Here is a 15,783-nt window from a genome sequence, read left to right on the forward strand (position 1 = left end):
GTGGCATCTCTCCATGTGAAATTAAGGAACTATTTTGTTAGAAGATGGGAGACACACGGAGAGCAAAAACCCTGACTTGGGGACCATCCTTGGGAGGATGGCTTTGCCCTGCTGAACTACAGCCAAGAGGCACAACTGGGTTGTCTCTCTTCCAAAACCAGGATGAGGGGAGGGGATGGCCCTGCTTCTTATCTGTTCTTCTCCTTCAAGCACTGAAAACATGGGGGAAAGGAAACCAAGCGTTTTGAGGACCAACTCCCTGCAGCCAGGTTGCTCTTGTCTTATGAGGCACAAGAACCTCATTTTTTTTTTTGTCCTGGGTTCAGCCAGCAGGGAAGGGAAGCCAGGATCCCCAGACAGACAGCTCTATCAGCCTCCTGCCTGGACACATTCCCTCTGCTCCTAGCTCGGGCAATCCAGAGTGCTCCTCTAGGGCTCTGAACATGTGCGGTGTTTCAGCAACCCCCTGCTTCTATCATGACCATCCCATGATCGGCTTCTATCCTGTCCAGCCTCACGAGATACAGCCCACAATGAGGCTAGGATTACTAATCAGCCAGGAGCAAAAGGAGCCAGGTCACCTCTCAGGTGTGTGCAAAATGGAGATAAGGTCTCAGTCCCACCCGCTATGTAAATTGGAGCACTATGCAAATGAGATGGAGAACAAAATGCAGCTTGTCTGAAGATTGCCAGGTGTTGTGGAAAATGAGGGTTGACTGCTCAATGGGAGAAAGAAGAGAGAGGTTTTTGGTTTGAGCTGTTCCTCGGCTCTGCAAAGGCAGCCACAGTGGACCCCATGCAGTGAGGCTAGAGGAGGTCTTTGGGTACCCAGAAGGAGGATGTGTGTGTGTGTGTGTGTGTGTGTGTGTGTGTGTGTGTGTTTGATGTGTGGTGATGGTGGTGTGTGTGGTGTGTGCATGTGTGTGTGTGATGTGTGGTGTGGTGTATGTGTGTGTGTGTGTTTGATGTGTGGTGATGGTGGTGTGTGGTGTGTGTGTGTGTTTGATGTGTGGTGGTGGTGTGTGTGGTGTGTGGTGTGGTGTGTGTGTGTTTGATGTGTGGTGTGGTGTGTGTGTGTTTGATGTGTGGTGTGTGTGTGTTTGATGTGTGGTGGTGGTGTGTGTGTGGTGTGTGGTGTGGGGTGTGTGTGTGTGTTTGATGTGTGGTGGTGGTATGTGTGTGGTGTGTGGGGTGTGTGTGTGTGTTTGTGTGTGTGTGTGTTTGATGTGTGGTGTGGTGTATGTGTGTGTGTGTTTGATGTGTGGTGATGGTGGTGTGTGTGGTGTGTGTGTGTGTGTGTGTTTGATGTGTGGTGGTGGTGTGTGTGTGGTGTGTGGTGTGGTGTGTGTGTGTTTTGATGTGTGGTGTGGTGTGTGTGGTGTGTGTGTGTGTGTGTTTGATGTGTGGTGGTGGTGTGTGTGTGGTGTGTGGTGTGTGTGTGTGTGTTTGATGTGTGGTGGTGGTATGTGTGTGGTGTGTGGGGTGTGTGTGTGTTTGTGTGTGTGTGTGTGTGTTTGATGTGTGGTGTGGTGTATGTGTGTGTGTGTTTGATGTGTGGTGATGGTGGTGTGTGTGTGTGTGTTTGATGTATGGTGATAGTGGTATGTGTGGTGTGTGTGTGTGTTTGATGTGTGGTGGTGGTGTGTGTGTGGTGTGTGGTGTGGGGTGTGTGTGTGTGTTTGATGTGTGGTGGTGGTATGTGTGTGGTGTGTGGGGTGTGTGTGTTTGTGTGTGTGTGTGTTTGATGTGTGGTGTGGTGTGTGTGTGTGTGTGTTTGATGTGTGGTGTGGTGTGTGTGTGTGTGTGTGTTTGATGTATGGTGATGGTGGTATGTGTGGTGTGTGTGTGTGTGTGTTTGATGTGTGGTGGTGGTGTGTGTGTGGTGTGTGGTGTGGTGTGTGTGTGTTTGATGTGTGGTGTGGTGTGTGGGGTGTGTGTGTGTGTGTTTGATGTGTGGTGGTGGTGTGTGTGTGGTGTGTGGTGTGGGTGTGTGTGTGTTTGATGTGTGGTGGTGGTGTGTGTGTGGTGTGTGGTGTGGGTGTGTGTGTGTTTGATGTGTGGTGGTGTGTGGGTGTGTGTGTGTGTTTGTGTGTGTGTGTGTTTGATGTGTGGTGTGGTGTGTGGTGTGTGTGTGTGTGTGGTGTGGTGTGTGGTGTGTGTGTGTGTGTGGTGTGTGTGTGTGGTGTGTGTGGTGTGTGTGTGTGTGGTGTGTGTGTGTGGTGTGTGTGGTGTGGTGTGTGTGTGTGTGTGTGTGTGTGTTCTGCAGGCAGAAGGAGGGCTTGTAACCTCGAGGCTGTGAATTCAGGAGATGAAGGAACAGCAGAGTCCTGGGAAAGTGAGCCGTGGCCCAGGACAGCTGGCTCTCTGTGCCCTGGAGACCAGGCAGCCAGATGCCTGCCGGGCTGGGATGCGCCCTGGGTAGCTGCCCTGCCTGTCTCCTCTCAGGCAGGTGCAGTCATCCCTCACCTGCACCTGTGGGCCCTCGGCTGCCCACGCCCTGACCTGGCAGCTGCCCGAAGGGAGTGTACCAGGGAGGCCCCTCTTTGGAACCAGGCCATTTCGAGTAAGCTGAGGCAGCCTGACTGTGCTGCCTGCGATGGCCTGGAGGTCACCCCTGCAGTTCCTTTTGCTCTTTTAGCTTGGGGTTGGGCACCTGCTGTCCCTGGGACTGTCCCCTAATGTCCCTATAGGTCCCTGTCCTATACTCAACAGAAGCAAGACCCACAGAGAGGACGTGACTCACCCACTGTAATCCAAGGCAAACAGGAACCCAGAACCTACATCTCCTGATGCCTGCCCAGAGCACGTTCTACCTCCCACACCTTGGCCCTCTTTGTCACGGAGTCCCTAGCTCCATAAAGTCCTATCTCTGCTCAGGAATCCCATACGACCCAGGCCAGTCTCCTGGACTTGGAATCCAGAGGTAGGCAGGGTTCTCAGCTCTAAGGTGGAGTCTCCTGAGAGCCCAGTGTCAGGCTTCGGTTGGGGCCTTGTGGGGCACGCTCTGGTTACACGGTATGGAGCCCTGCCCTCTCCCTGGGGCTGGGGAGGCCAGGCCCTGTTTCTCTCACCCTCCTTTGATGTAATCCAGGAAGGTACTCTCTGACTCGACCGCAAAAGAAAGCAAAGTGACCTGGGGAAGAAAGGGAACGTGATTAGTGGAGAGTCCCCGGGGATGGCAGTGACATCACATTCCCTGTGGAGAGCTGTTTTCAGTCTCTGGTGTTGCTCCCCAGCCCACCCCACCCCCACATGACACTCCCCCCCCCATGCCTGTGGCAATCCCACCCAAGGACATTTATCCCCATTTTACAGCCAAGAAAACGGAGGTTCCAAGGCAGCCACCAGGATGTGACATAGTGGGGGATATGAGCCTAGCATGTCTGAGTCTAGACCCTCCATGACTTTCATGTTGAGACGGGGTCTCCCATAGCCCAAGCTCCCTGTGTCCCTGTGTAGCCAGGGATGACCCTGAACTGCGTTTAGAATCGCATTTAACTTTGATGCAAACCCAACTGCTGAAGCACAGGGCTCAGGCTAAGGGCTCAGGCATCCTCCAAGTGTATCCCTGGAGAACCCGGAGTCCTGGCCTGCAAGGCTGAGGGCTGAGGAATCCTCCTGATGCAGACCCAGCCACCCCTCGATGCCTGTGTCTCTGTCTGGCATGGACCCCATGCTTCTGCCTCTGAACTGTTCTCTTCTCTGGCCTTGCCTGTCATGGGGTGTTGTTCAGCCTCCACCCCTTCACCCCAAGACCCTCTGAGCACCTCATCCCTTCCCCGCAGGTGCCCCCTACTCGGGATCTCTTTCTTACTTGACGCTTCCCACCTTCTGCCCCTCAAGAGAAGTTGGCAATGGCTCTGCCCACATAGGCAGCCTGTCGCTAAGAATTCTGGGGTCACGGAGAGGAGGAAGAGTAAAGCAGCTGAAAGGAGGGGACCCTGGGACCAACGCCTCCCTGCGGGTGCGGTCTATTTAATTTACCAGCGCGTCAGCTTAGCTAGACCAGCTGTGACAAAGTTGGCGTCCCTCACCCTGAAGAACGGGACACAAGATCGTCTGTGTGCGGTGGGCCCGGAGAGCCACACCCAGGGGTGCAGTGTGCCAAGCACCTGAGAGGCCGCTGAACCTCCTCCCAGGCGTGGTGGTTGAACCAACCCGAAAAGAGCTGCAATAGCTTTTCATCCTTCGTGGTCCTTATTAGATTCCTGAAGCCCAGGTGGAGCTGGGACCGACGACACCAGAGTTTCTTCTCCTGTCCAACTGACCAGCCCCCCACACTGGCCAGTGCGAGCTTCTGAGTTTGACAGTAGAACTTTGAGGGACTTTATTTATCTCCTCCCATGAGTGTCCCAACCCCACTCCAGGCCCTGAGAGGCCTGTGCTATTCCTAACAGACGCACTCGGAAGAGCTGTGGTTGGCTTCTCCTATGTGTGAGCGGAGTGCTGGCTCCATTTTTCAAAGTGGGGTTCCTCCAAGGAGGATGGGAGTCAGGTTGAGATTCTTGAGATCTCTACCGAGCCTAGTGACTACATTACCTGACAGAGACACCCATCTCAGGATTAAGGGTCAGGGGTAAGGGGGGAGGGGGACAGAGGGCACAAACCCCGGTACATTTGTGCTGCAAATATACTGACCTATTCCAGAACAGCACGGGGGCTCTGCCCCAGGGCCTTGGCATATGCTGTTTTTGAGGGCTGAGTCTTTTTCTTAGATATTCTCAAGATCTGAGCGATTCTGCTCTTGAAATCACTCCCACCTATGTGGGTACATGCACTAAATAACTCCCTGTCTCCCCTATAAAAGCATCCATTTCCTGGCTGTACGGTCTGGTTCCCCTGTACGGTTCCGCTGGGAGCCCCGTATGCATTTGCTGAAGGCTGGATGGTCCAGTCCACCAGCCCCCACAAACCGAGGACCAACGTCATCTCTGGTGTTAACAGTTAACGCGGTGGCAGCGCCTGCTGCTGCCCACGCGGGATGAAAGGCGGAGCTGACTCCTGCATGACTCCTAGCTGTGTAACCCTGGCTGAGTCACTTCCCATCCCGCAACCTCAGCTCCTCTTCGTGACAATGGGTGCCGGCGCAGCCTCTCGAAATGCCCAGTTCCTGGGGATTCCCCACACGCGCACCGGCTTTTCCTTCTGGCAGAGATTCTCCCAGGCCGATGGCTCTCGGCTACCCACTCACCTGGGCAGGACTCCTGCCCTCCAGCCTGGCTTTTGGCTCAGGGCAATGCCCCTCCACTGAGACAGGGGGCGCTACTCACCGTGCCGGAATTCACGTATTTCTTTTTCTTCATTTTCTTTTTCGGATTTATCACCTGTAGGGAAAAATAACTAGTGTTTGAAAGCAGTCAGGGCAGGTTCGGGGCTCCCAGCAGACCTGGGTGTGGCTTGGGCAGCAGCCCAGCAGGGTACAGGTGTGACCACAGTCTGGGAAGGGCTCTGCCAGGTTTTGTGAGATGCTGGCATCTGGGCATCCTCATTAACCCTGAGTCCCAGTAGCCAATACACTGAGACAGTTTCTTTAGCTTTGTCTCCCAGTAACCTTAAACCTGCCCAGAGCAGTCAGGTGTTGTAAGACAGCTCTGCCCACGCCTGCCTGTGCTGGCTGGGCTGCTCTTTCACATTTTCAATCCTGCCTTCCCCATCCTCCTTTGGGCTCCTCCTCAGGGGCGCCCCGAGCCTCTGAGTCTGGCCCCAGGCTGCCACTTTGACCCACAATAGGATGCTTCCAAACCAAACCTGCTTGTCCCATAGCAGGACTCCCCACAGTAGGCTCAGTAAAGGCTTCCCACTAGTGACCACCGGGGTGACACCCTTCCCCCTTGACATCTGGTGAAGTCTGTATGTGGTTGTCACCACTGGGGGGAGAGGGTGGGAGGTCAGGAGGCTGCCCTAGAGCAGTGACCCGGCTGTAGATGTTGTTACCGGTGTTGGAGAAGCCCTGGGGCCCGGAGGAGGGGGCCACCTTGTCCTGGTGAGCCACCCTGCACTGAGCTCTCTGTTCCATATTCAACACAAGAGGTCTGGGTCCAATCAACAGTGCAAAGCCGTTCCCACCTGCTATGTCTATTTCTTTATTTCTTTATTTACTTATTTATTTACTTACTTACTTATTTAATTATTTATTTATTTATTTATTTATTTATTTATTTATTTATTTTCAAGATAGGGTTTCCCTATGTAGCCCTGGCTGTCCTGGAAGTTGCTCTGTAGACCAGGCTGGCCTCGAACTCAGAGATCCACCTGCCTCTGCCTCTCAGGTGCTGGGATTAAAGGCATGCACCCCCACCTCCCTGCCTTCCTTCCCTATGTCTTTAACTGCAGTGTCTCTGGTCTAACAAGGACGGATACCCACTCCGGAGACCAGAGGGAAACCAGGACACCGAGATGCCAGGTGACTTGCTGCAGGTCATACAGTCATCTGGGTAGACCCAGGAAGAGAAACTTGTCTCCAGGCCAGTAGTGCATACATACGGGGCTGTCGCCTCGATGGATGTGTGCTAAGTTCGAATGGGAGGGCTAGCATTATGCACAGGTGGGGACCGAGGCCGCGTCTGAGACGCTGAACCTCCCGGAAGTGGCTCTCTGGCCATGGGGCAGCCCTCTCCAACACCACCCTTCGCTCCTGGCTGCTAGGCGGATGGGCAGGGTTGCAGTCTCTGCATTAAAGTTTACCCAGTCAGGCTTATTCCGGGTCTGAAGAACTGGAACCAAATGTACCTCCGACCTCTGCTTCGTGGTCTTCCTTCGGCAGAGTGGGGCGAGCGCACCGTCGGTTTGGGGGTGTGGATTTCTTTTTTCTTTTTTTTTTTTTCGGAGCTGGGGACCGAACCCAGGGCCTTGCGCTTGCTAGGCAAGCGCTCTACCGCTGAGCTAAATCCCCAACCCCTATGGATTTCTTTATAGTACCCCTTGGACTTGTTTTATTTTGCTTTCTGTTTTTGTAGTCTAGCCTGGCCTTGAGGTCACATTCCCCTGCCTCTGCTTCCTGAGTGGTGGGACCGCAGACACACACGGCCATGCCTAACACATTTCTTTGAAGCCTTCAGCGTTATCTTTAAGTTAACGTCTTCCGCTCTCCGACGTCACTCTTTTTATGTTAAAGCAACCGCTGGCATCGGATCCGAGTGAAGTGGACAGTTAGCACCCTGTCTGCTCGGAGCTCTCCTGGGATTTCCCAGAACCTCCCCCACACAGCCTCTCTAGCCACAAGTGGTTGCCGGGCTCCACACGGGGCCACAGCGCCCCCTAGGGACGCTACAAGGAACTGGCCCACTCCACTAGGCTATTGAAATCTGGTTTCGTGTGCACAAGGCTGCTGGGAATGCAGAATGAACAGGGCCATCTCTGAGGATCTCATAGCCCTGGGAAAGCCCTGGGCACAACCTTGAGAAGAACGGTTTTGTGGGTAGATACTTGCTGAGGTAATGGCTTCCTTGAGAAAGTCTCTGGGGACCATATTGATCAGAAATGGGACCATATTGACTCAGAAGAGTCCTTGGGGAGGCAGCTGCAGAAATGAGACCGTATGGAGGACAATTGCTTCATAGGGTGTACGGGCATGTACTGTGTCTCTCTTCACGGAAGGAACACGGTCCCCTTAGCAAGCCCGTGGGGCTCGGCTGTGGTGAGGGCCGTAGCAATGGAGTCAGGGGAAAGACTCAGTGCCAGCTTTGAAGGATCTTCCTTAATATCCTTATGAGGGTTGAAGTTCATTTCAAGGCTTCAGAGCGGGGTTGGGGATTTAGCTCAGTGGTAGAGCGCTTGCCTAGCAAGCGCAAGGCCCTGGGTTCGGTCCCCAGCTCCGAAAAAAAGAACCAAAAAAAAAAAAAAAAAAAAAAAAAAAAAGGCTTCAGAGCAGCAGTTGGGCCACACCCAGAGCATTCTGGTCAAATACTGTTGGTGATGACCCTGAGGGGTTTGAGACTGGAGGACATCAGGAGAAGAGAATAGCTTGAAGAGGGCCCAGCGGCTGAGACATTCTTAGCAGGGGCTGGGTCCCGGGAGGCCCCCAACACAGCTGGTTTAGAAGTGTGTCCCTCCAGGGTGGCTTCAGGATTGGAGATGGGATGTTGACTGATAAGGACCTTTTTTCTTTTCACACTCCTGACTCTAGCAAGGGCTCCCTGGGCCTCCTAGGGACACCCCTGGGGTCTAAAGCTGGCCTGTAGGAGCCGAGGTGGGGTTTTCCTCCGGTTGGCTTTTCCACCCAGATGCAGCCCCATTGCTACTTCCTGTGAGGTAGCTCATTATCTCGTGGATTGCAACGAGGTAAAGATAACGACTGCCTGAGGAAACCGGAGGAGACCGGAGGAAACCAGCCTGTCCCATCTGTGCCTCCGATTTCCATTTTGCCTGAGATTTCCCAGCCATTGGAAGCCAAACTCCAAGAGAGGTAACTGCTCCATCCACTTCCCTGAGAACTTCCGAAGAGGAGGCCAAAGAGAGGTACAGTCTGTCCTGCTCAGGTTGGGGACATAAACAGCTCAGTGCTAGACTCCTTCCCCCACCCCCGCACCCCAAACCACAGCCCTGGGGGCCAGAAAGATAGCTCAGTGGTTAGGAGCACTGGCTACTCCTCCAGAGGACCACAGGCTTTGTCTGAAGACACAGAGCCACTCTGGAGTCAGGACCCCAGGTCCTTGCTTATAGATAGACTTCTTTCCCTTTCTTCCTGGTGTTCTTCCTGTGGTGTGTGTGGGAGCGTGTTGGGGGTGTGGTGTATGCGTGTGTGTGTGGGGGGGCACAGCTCTGTGAAATGGGAAGATGAGATCCACCTTGTGAGACAACCGGGAAATCCCCGTCCCCAACCCTTCTCAGAGTTCTTACTGTCATGACCCAGAACTCTCAGGAGAAGAGACCCCACCCCTGGAGAGCCTCACCTCGTATATGTTGAACTGACTCTGGCCGCGTGCCAGCTCCCGGTAGCTGGTGGTGAACTCTCCAATGAAGTCATGGCTGCAAGAGAAGAAGGTGCCAAGGCTGGAGGCCCAGGCACACACAGGCTCTCCCAAGGCCTGCCCAGCCCCCATTCCACCAGGGTCTCCACAGAGTATGGGAAAGGAGCTGTGGACCGAGAAAGCCAATGGCTACTTGGCAGAAGTGGGAGAAGGAGCAGCAGGTCTCCTTGGATTCTTATTTAAATGATCCAGAAAAGGCATCTGGGGACAAGCTCTGCCGAGGGAGGGGAACGGTTGGATGGCAGTCAGCATTACCGCTCAATATGTCAGGTGCGATAATGGCATTCAGAGTTACGTGGGGGGAAATGTGCTTATTTTTTGTTAAAGACATTTCTAATGAAATATTTAGGGGTAAATGCCACGGTGGGATTTCCTTTAAATTACGTTAGTAAAATATAGATAAGGCAAATACAGTGAAATTTGTCAAATTCAAGTGACAGGCTTAAAGGCATTCATTAGCCCCTCCCCGCTGAATGCTTCGCTATGTAGCCCTGGCTGGCCTGGGACATTCTAACGTAGACCAGGCTGGCCTAGAACCCATAGAGCTCTACCTGCCAATGCCTCCTGAGTGCTGGGATTAAAGGCGTGCCATCCACTGCGCCCAGCCCAGTTACGTTTTTTTAAAAATTGTTATTTGTTTGTTTTTTTTTAATATTTCGGACTTTTTGTCCCAGCTTAGTTGTGAGCTTGTGTAGACAAGGGTGGCCTTGAACTCCTGATCCTTCTGCTCTACTTCCAGAGTGCTGGGATGACAGGGTGTCCACCATATGCCCGCCTCATTAATTTATTCACTCTGGGATAGCTCCTCATGGTGTGTTGCCCAGGTTGGCCTCAAACTCCAATCCTCCTGCCTTAGACCCCCAAAGAGTCTCATCATAGGCACATGAAACTACAGCTGGATTTTTTTTCCCAACCTTTCTGTGGTGCTGAACATGGAACCCCAGGATCTGAACCCCAGGGCTCTGCCTCCAAGCCACACACCCAGGTCTCCCGCTGACACATCCTAAACGGTGAGAGCCAGGTGGCAGGGGTCTTTTCCCAAAGCGTGTTTATATCAAACACAGCGAGAACTTGCATAAACCGCCCTCCCAATCCTGACTGGAGCACCCAGGTGTCTCTGGGGCCGTGCCCTGCTGTGAGCCCTCGGCAGCTTTTGTTTTGATTTTTCAAAGCTATACAAAGTAATGGATTTCACTGCAAAACTTTCATACACATAAACACTTTGGTTGCGGGGGGAGTTATTGGTTTGTGTGTGTGTGTGTGTGTGTGTGTGTGTTTGAACCACAAATGTCTATGGAGGTCATGAGACAACTTTACGGAGTACGTTCTCTCTGCCCACCTTTTACGTGGGTTCCCAGGATTGAATGCAGGTTGTCTGGCTAGGCAGGAGCTCTAACCACTGAGCTACACTCTATTGACAACAGTCCTTCAGGGGATGGTAACCTGATGATGGGACCCTGTGACTCCTGGAGGCTGTCCCAAGTTGCCAGAGAAGGGAAGACTCCCAAGGTAAAGGATGGATGTAGGGGAACTTCTAGGAGAGGAGGGAGCAGATTGGGTTGGAGGCATGATGGAGCTGACCTACTGGAAGGGATGGGAAGGCAGGGGTGAGGTTTAAGAGGGGCAAGGTGGGCCCTGGAGAATCTTCCATGGCTTGGGCTTAGCTCAGCTATCCTGGCGCAGTGCCTTTTCATAATAAGAGCACCACCCTGGCCATATCAGACCCGGGAGATGTCAACTGTGACCACGCTTAAGCTGGGATATGTCTGGATTTGCTTCAGCAGAGGAGTGGGAGACAGGGAAGGTTCTGGATCAGTGTTTTGAGAGACACGCTCCTGTTCTGTCTAGGAGTTGCCAACCACACTTGCTCCTCATGGGGTACTTAGACCTGCCTCCTACAGTTCCCAAGCGGAAGTCACCCTCCTGCAGGCCTGACTTAGCCCCCCTTCAGGCAGTGCCTTATCTTTCCTGAGCCTCAGAACACCCCGCCTCGGCTGTCCTTACAGACATGTCTATGCTCCGTGTTTACAGTGAGTCTCTGCTGGACTGTGGCGTGTCTCTGGGTGACTCTTCCTCCACAGTCTGGCCTTCCTATAGTGCTTTGTCCAAGGCTTCACACAGAGAAAGGAGGTGTCTGGGAATCCTCAGTGTCCTATCAACAAGGGCACTTCAGAGCATTCCCAGTTCTGCAAGTGAGGAGAGTGTGGGCATGGGCTGGCTGCTGGCAGCTATGTTGGGGAAAGGAGGGCTCTCGGCATCCTGTCCTGCAGGACCTCCGTGGATCTAAGCTACTATGACAGCAGACCAACCTGCATGGGACCTAAACCCTCATTCCCGGAGTGCCCGGATGGGCCTGCCTCACTTCCCGGGGCTGTCTATGACCACTCACCTCTCTCTCTCACCCTTCATGCCCTTACCTGCCATCACGATCCCAGTCGTACACCTCCACCTTGATGGTCCTAGAAAACAAACAGCAAAGAATTCTGGGTATGATAGACCTGAGGATGAACCTCCTACTCCTGTACCAGGAGGGATGCGTGCAAACACTCCTCCACGTTCCAAGTCCGTGTGCAAAGATAACCCATCTTAAGACCTTTTAGCAAAGGTCTTAGGGACAAAGGCCACCCCAGAGCCAGGGCAGGACATTTTGAGATTTCCAGCATTTGGCTGAAGCGGCCTCAGGCCTCTGTCTGCTTTCTTAGCTTCCATAGATGGAGTAGAAGCCTCAACAGGAAGTCAAACTGGGTATTTACCTGAGGCAGGGTCATGGCAGATCTCACAATGAAGCAGGGGCTTCTCTGTGGGAGAGGATTACAAGACTGCCTGGCAGGGGGGACCCTGAGTCTGGTGAAGAGCCAGCCCCAGCCCTGCAGGTTAAGAAAGGGTCCCCGGGCCCTGACTTGGGGTGGCTTGCTGAGCTTACCCTCCCTGAGACTGGCCTCTGAGGAAAGGGTGGGATTTTCTTCACATTCTAACCCAGGCTGCTTTAATTAGTTTGTTTTGACTCCTAAGCATGGGGCTGGGCTTTGAGAGCCCATCTTATTTTTAGCCTCGTTCCCATGGCAACAGGCTAGAGGACCAGAAGCAGGAGGAGGGAGGTGGAGGGTTGCGGGTTAACCCTTGGTGCTTGTCTGCTCTGTCCTCTGGGATGCCCAGGGATAGAGAAGCTGCCAGGCAGCACCAGGGGTCTAGGATGGTGGGAGAGGCCCGGGAAGTGTGGGTTTCTGGTCTTGAGGTCCACATGGGATGCAGAAAGCAGTTTGAACTGGCTTCTCTTCTGTTAACATCTATCCCACTGCGCTGCGGTCCACCTTCTTGGCTTTGCCAGGAGTTGGCTCGGGAGTTCTGTGGCTCCCAGAAGGGGGTGCTGTCTCCTTTCAGATGAGTATCTCTAGGCTCTCTCTCTCTCTCTCTCTCTCTCTCTCTCTCTCTCTCTCTCTCTCTCTGTGTGTGTGTGTGTGTGTGTGTGTGTGTGTGTGTGTGTGTGTCACAGAATGGGGGAGAAGAAAGTTCCAGAATAGAACCCTGGGATGCCCAGAAGGTCGTGCCAGCCTTCTGCAAATGAAACAGTAAGAAGCAGACAGAGAAAGAAGCACTGTTTCCTTTGTGATCTTGTTTTATAAACGTGAGCCCTGTGGTTCTGTGAGCCAGATTATTAAAGCGAAAGATCAGGTGTCAGCGTGCCTTAGTTTCTGAGGGTGCTGCGAAGAGGCCAGGTGTGACGTTGGTGGCTTCAGCTTAGACACTGGACCTGAGCCCTGTGGCTTGGAGGTGGCTCATCTGTCTGAACCACAAGCCCTGAGTGTAGACTAGGAGGAGGAGTATGGGCCTGGCAGGGTAGCTCACTCCGTGTGTGTGAGTGTGTGTATATGTGTGGCTGTGTGTGCATGTGTGCGTGTGTGTGTGTCTGCGAATGTGTGTATGTGTGTATGTGTCTGTATGTCTGTGTGTGTGTGCATGTGTGTCTGTGTGTGTCTGTGAGTCTGTGTGTATTGTGTGTGTATATGTGCATGTGTGTCTGTGAGTGTGTATATGTGTGTATGTGTCTGTATGTCTGTGTGCGTATTGTGTATGTGTGTATGTGTGTATGTGTGCATGTGTGTCTGTGTATGCGTGTGTGTCTGCGTGTCTGTGTCTGTGTGTGTATTGTGTGTGTATGTGTGCATGTGTGTCTGTGTGTGTGCATGTGTGTGTCTGTGAGTGTGTGTATGTGTGTGTGTCTGTGTGTGTATGTGTGCATGTGTGTCTGTGTGTCTGTATTGTATGTGTATGTGTGTATGTGTGTGTATATGTGTGTATGTGTGTCTGAGTGTGTGTGTATGTGTGTATATGTGTGTGTATGTGTATGTGTGTGTATATGTGTGTATGTGTGTCTGAGTGTGTGTGTATGTGTGTATATGTGTGTATATGTGTTTGTGTATGTGTGTGTATATGTTTGTGTATGTATGTGTATATGTGTGTGTGTGTGTGTGTGTGTGTGTGTGTGTGTGTGTGTATGGTCGGATGTCTAGAAAATGCCTCTTGATTCCCACATAATCTAACCATGCATGCTTTTACATAAAATTTACTTAAAACAGGGCTGTGGTGTCACAGGCCTTTCATCCCAGCACTCAGGAGGCAGAGGAGGGCAGCCAAGGCTACATAGTGAGGCCCCATTCCAAAAACAACAACAACAACAACAACAACAACAACAACATCCTGCAGCTGTCAGAGATCTCCTAACACTCTTGTGAAATGGACTACCCTGGGGACAGTAACCCTGACTACCCAGAGCACAGAAGGAGGTCCTGAGTGTGTGCCTGGCGAGACACCTCTGTGGATAAAGACACCGTGGCCAAGCCTGACAACCTGAGGGTGAGCCCCAGGATCCACACGTGGGGGTGTGTGTAAAGCTGACTCCTGACCTGTCCTCTGACCTCCACAGCTGTGCTGTACAGAAGGTACCCCTCCTCCTCCACCAACAGATAAACACGCGCCATTAAAAAAAAATTAAATCTCGAGCTGGAGAGATGGCTCAGTGGTTAGAGCACTGACTGCTCTTCCAGAGGTCCTGAGTTCAATTCCCAGCAACCACATGGTGGCTCACAACCATCTGCCATGGGATCTGATGCCCTCTTCTGGTGTGTCTGAGGACAGCCACAGTGTACTTATATAGATTAAATAAATGAACAATTCTAAAAAATTAAATCTCAAAGTCGAAGGGCCTGACTTATTTCATTGTCTGGGGTTTTGGTGGTGAACTCTGAAAAAATCCTCCAGGAGCCCCAGCAAACTGCAGAGTAACTGCCCCCTTCAGACTCAAACTCAGGATTCACATCCTGACTGATTCAGAGTCAGCAGGTCCAGGGTGCAGTGTGGATGGGGTGGTGGCTAGAAGCTCCCCAGGGGACAGTAACCGGCATCTGGCCGAGGCTGGCTGGGTGATCCCCTTGTATCACTCTGGCCTTCCCTAGGCAGCCTGGGGAGGGGCTGCTGGGCTCAGAGGCTGAGCCTCCAGCCTGGGCCTGGGTGGGGAAGAAAGTGAGAGAACAGCTCCCAGACTCAGGGGAAGGCCTAGGGAGCAGCCCATGGCCTCTGTCCACAAATCTGTTGCTAGCCCAGGTCACAGCAGATAGGATTTGGGACCCAGGTTGTTTGCCAGACTGGCTGTGACTTAGCCACGAGACCCAAGAGAGTGTTCTTTTGGGTGAAAGAGACGGCTCTCAGTAGCCCATAAAACCAACATCCCATTTGGCACAGAAAGGCTAAGAACTCAGAGTCTCAGGGAAGTGGGTGAGGAGGACAGGGAAGGGCATCACTCCAGAGACAGTAGCCCAGGGTGGTGCCCCAGATCCTGTGGGTACTGGCTATGTAGCACTGATGGCCGTTCCTCTGTAAACAGTGAAATGGTTATATCCTCTGTGAGGGTGCTGTCTCCCGCCCACCCTGGGCACAGACATATCTCTGTCGGGACGGTAGACCTTTCCTTCATCCTCGGACAATCCTATTGTCGGTTAGAATGTCCTCCAATGCGTCAGAGGTGGTTTTGCTCTCTGTGGACCGCTTGGCCCCTAGAACTGTGCCTGGCAGACCGTTGGGTATTCACACCTTCCAGCCGGCTGGTGGGGATCACCTAACACCTCTGTGAATGAACTGTGCTGGTAACAGTCCCCTGGTCTCACAAGACACACATGAATATCCCAGAGCATGCTCGGATTAAAGGCCAGGAATCAGTGTCCCAGGACCCTGGCATCCAGGGCTGGAACCCCAAAGCCATATTAGAGAGAGACTGGCCGGTAGGAGTGCTGGCGAGGTCTCCAGGTCCCCTCCCTGAGTGATGACCATGGTGTATACACTGTGGTCACCTCTGGACCATGGCGGTACTAATGACCGCTCAGGGCAGGAGAGGGGATGTGCTGGCTGGTTTTGCGACAACTTGACACAAGCTGGAGTTATCACAGAGAAAAGAGCCTCCCTTGAGGAAATGACTCCATGAGACCCAGCTGTAAGGCATTTTCTCAGTTAGTGATCAAGTGGGGAGGGACCAGTCCATTGTGGGTGGTACCATCCCCTGGGCTGGTCCTGGGTTCTGTAAGAAAGCAAGCTGAGCAAGCCAGGAGAAGCAAGCCAGTAAGTAACATCCTTCCATGGCCTCTGCATCAGCTCCTGCTTCCTGCCCTGTTTGAGTTCCAGTCCTGACTTCCTTTGGTGATGAACAGCGATGTGGAAGTGTGAGCTGAGTAAACCCTTTCCTCCCCAACTTGCTTCTTGGTCATGGTGCTTACACAGGAATAGAAACCCTGACTAAGAAGGAATGGTTCTCCGCTGCCCAGAA

The 15,783-nt window shown here is 52.8% G+C and overlaps 1 protein-coding gene across 5 annotated transcripts in view; it reads right to left on the reverse strand.

The window, feature by feature from the left end:
* Cpne5 (copine 5) overlaps positions 1-15,783 on the reverse strand; it is an 82,376-nt gene that overhangs the window by 10,507 nt on the left and 56,086 nt on the right. For 3 of the 5 annotated variants that reach the window (NM_001107616.2, XM_087597403.1, XM_087597402.1), the window contains 4 exon segments: positions 3,072-3,133; positions 5,271-5,324; positions 8,892-8,967; positions 11,387-11,428. In NM_001107616.2, coding sequence (NP_001101086.1) covers positions 3,072-3,133; positions 5,271-5,324; positions 8,892-8,967; positions 11,387-11,428 — 234 coding nt within the window. 5 annotated transcript variants of the gene reach the window in all.

This window comes from Rattus norvegicus, chromosome 20 (assembly GCF_021556685.1).
Source record: "Rattus norvegicus strain SHRSP/BbbUtx chromosome 20, alternate assembly SHRSP_T2T, whole genome shotgun sequence".
Taxonomy (NCBI): domain Eukaryota; kingdom Metazoa; phylum Chordata; class Mammalia; order Rodentia; family Muridae; genus Rattus; species Rattus norvegicus.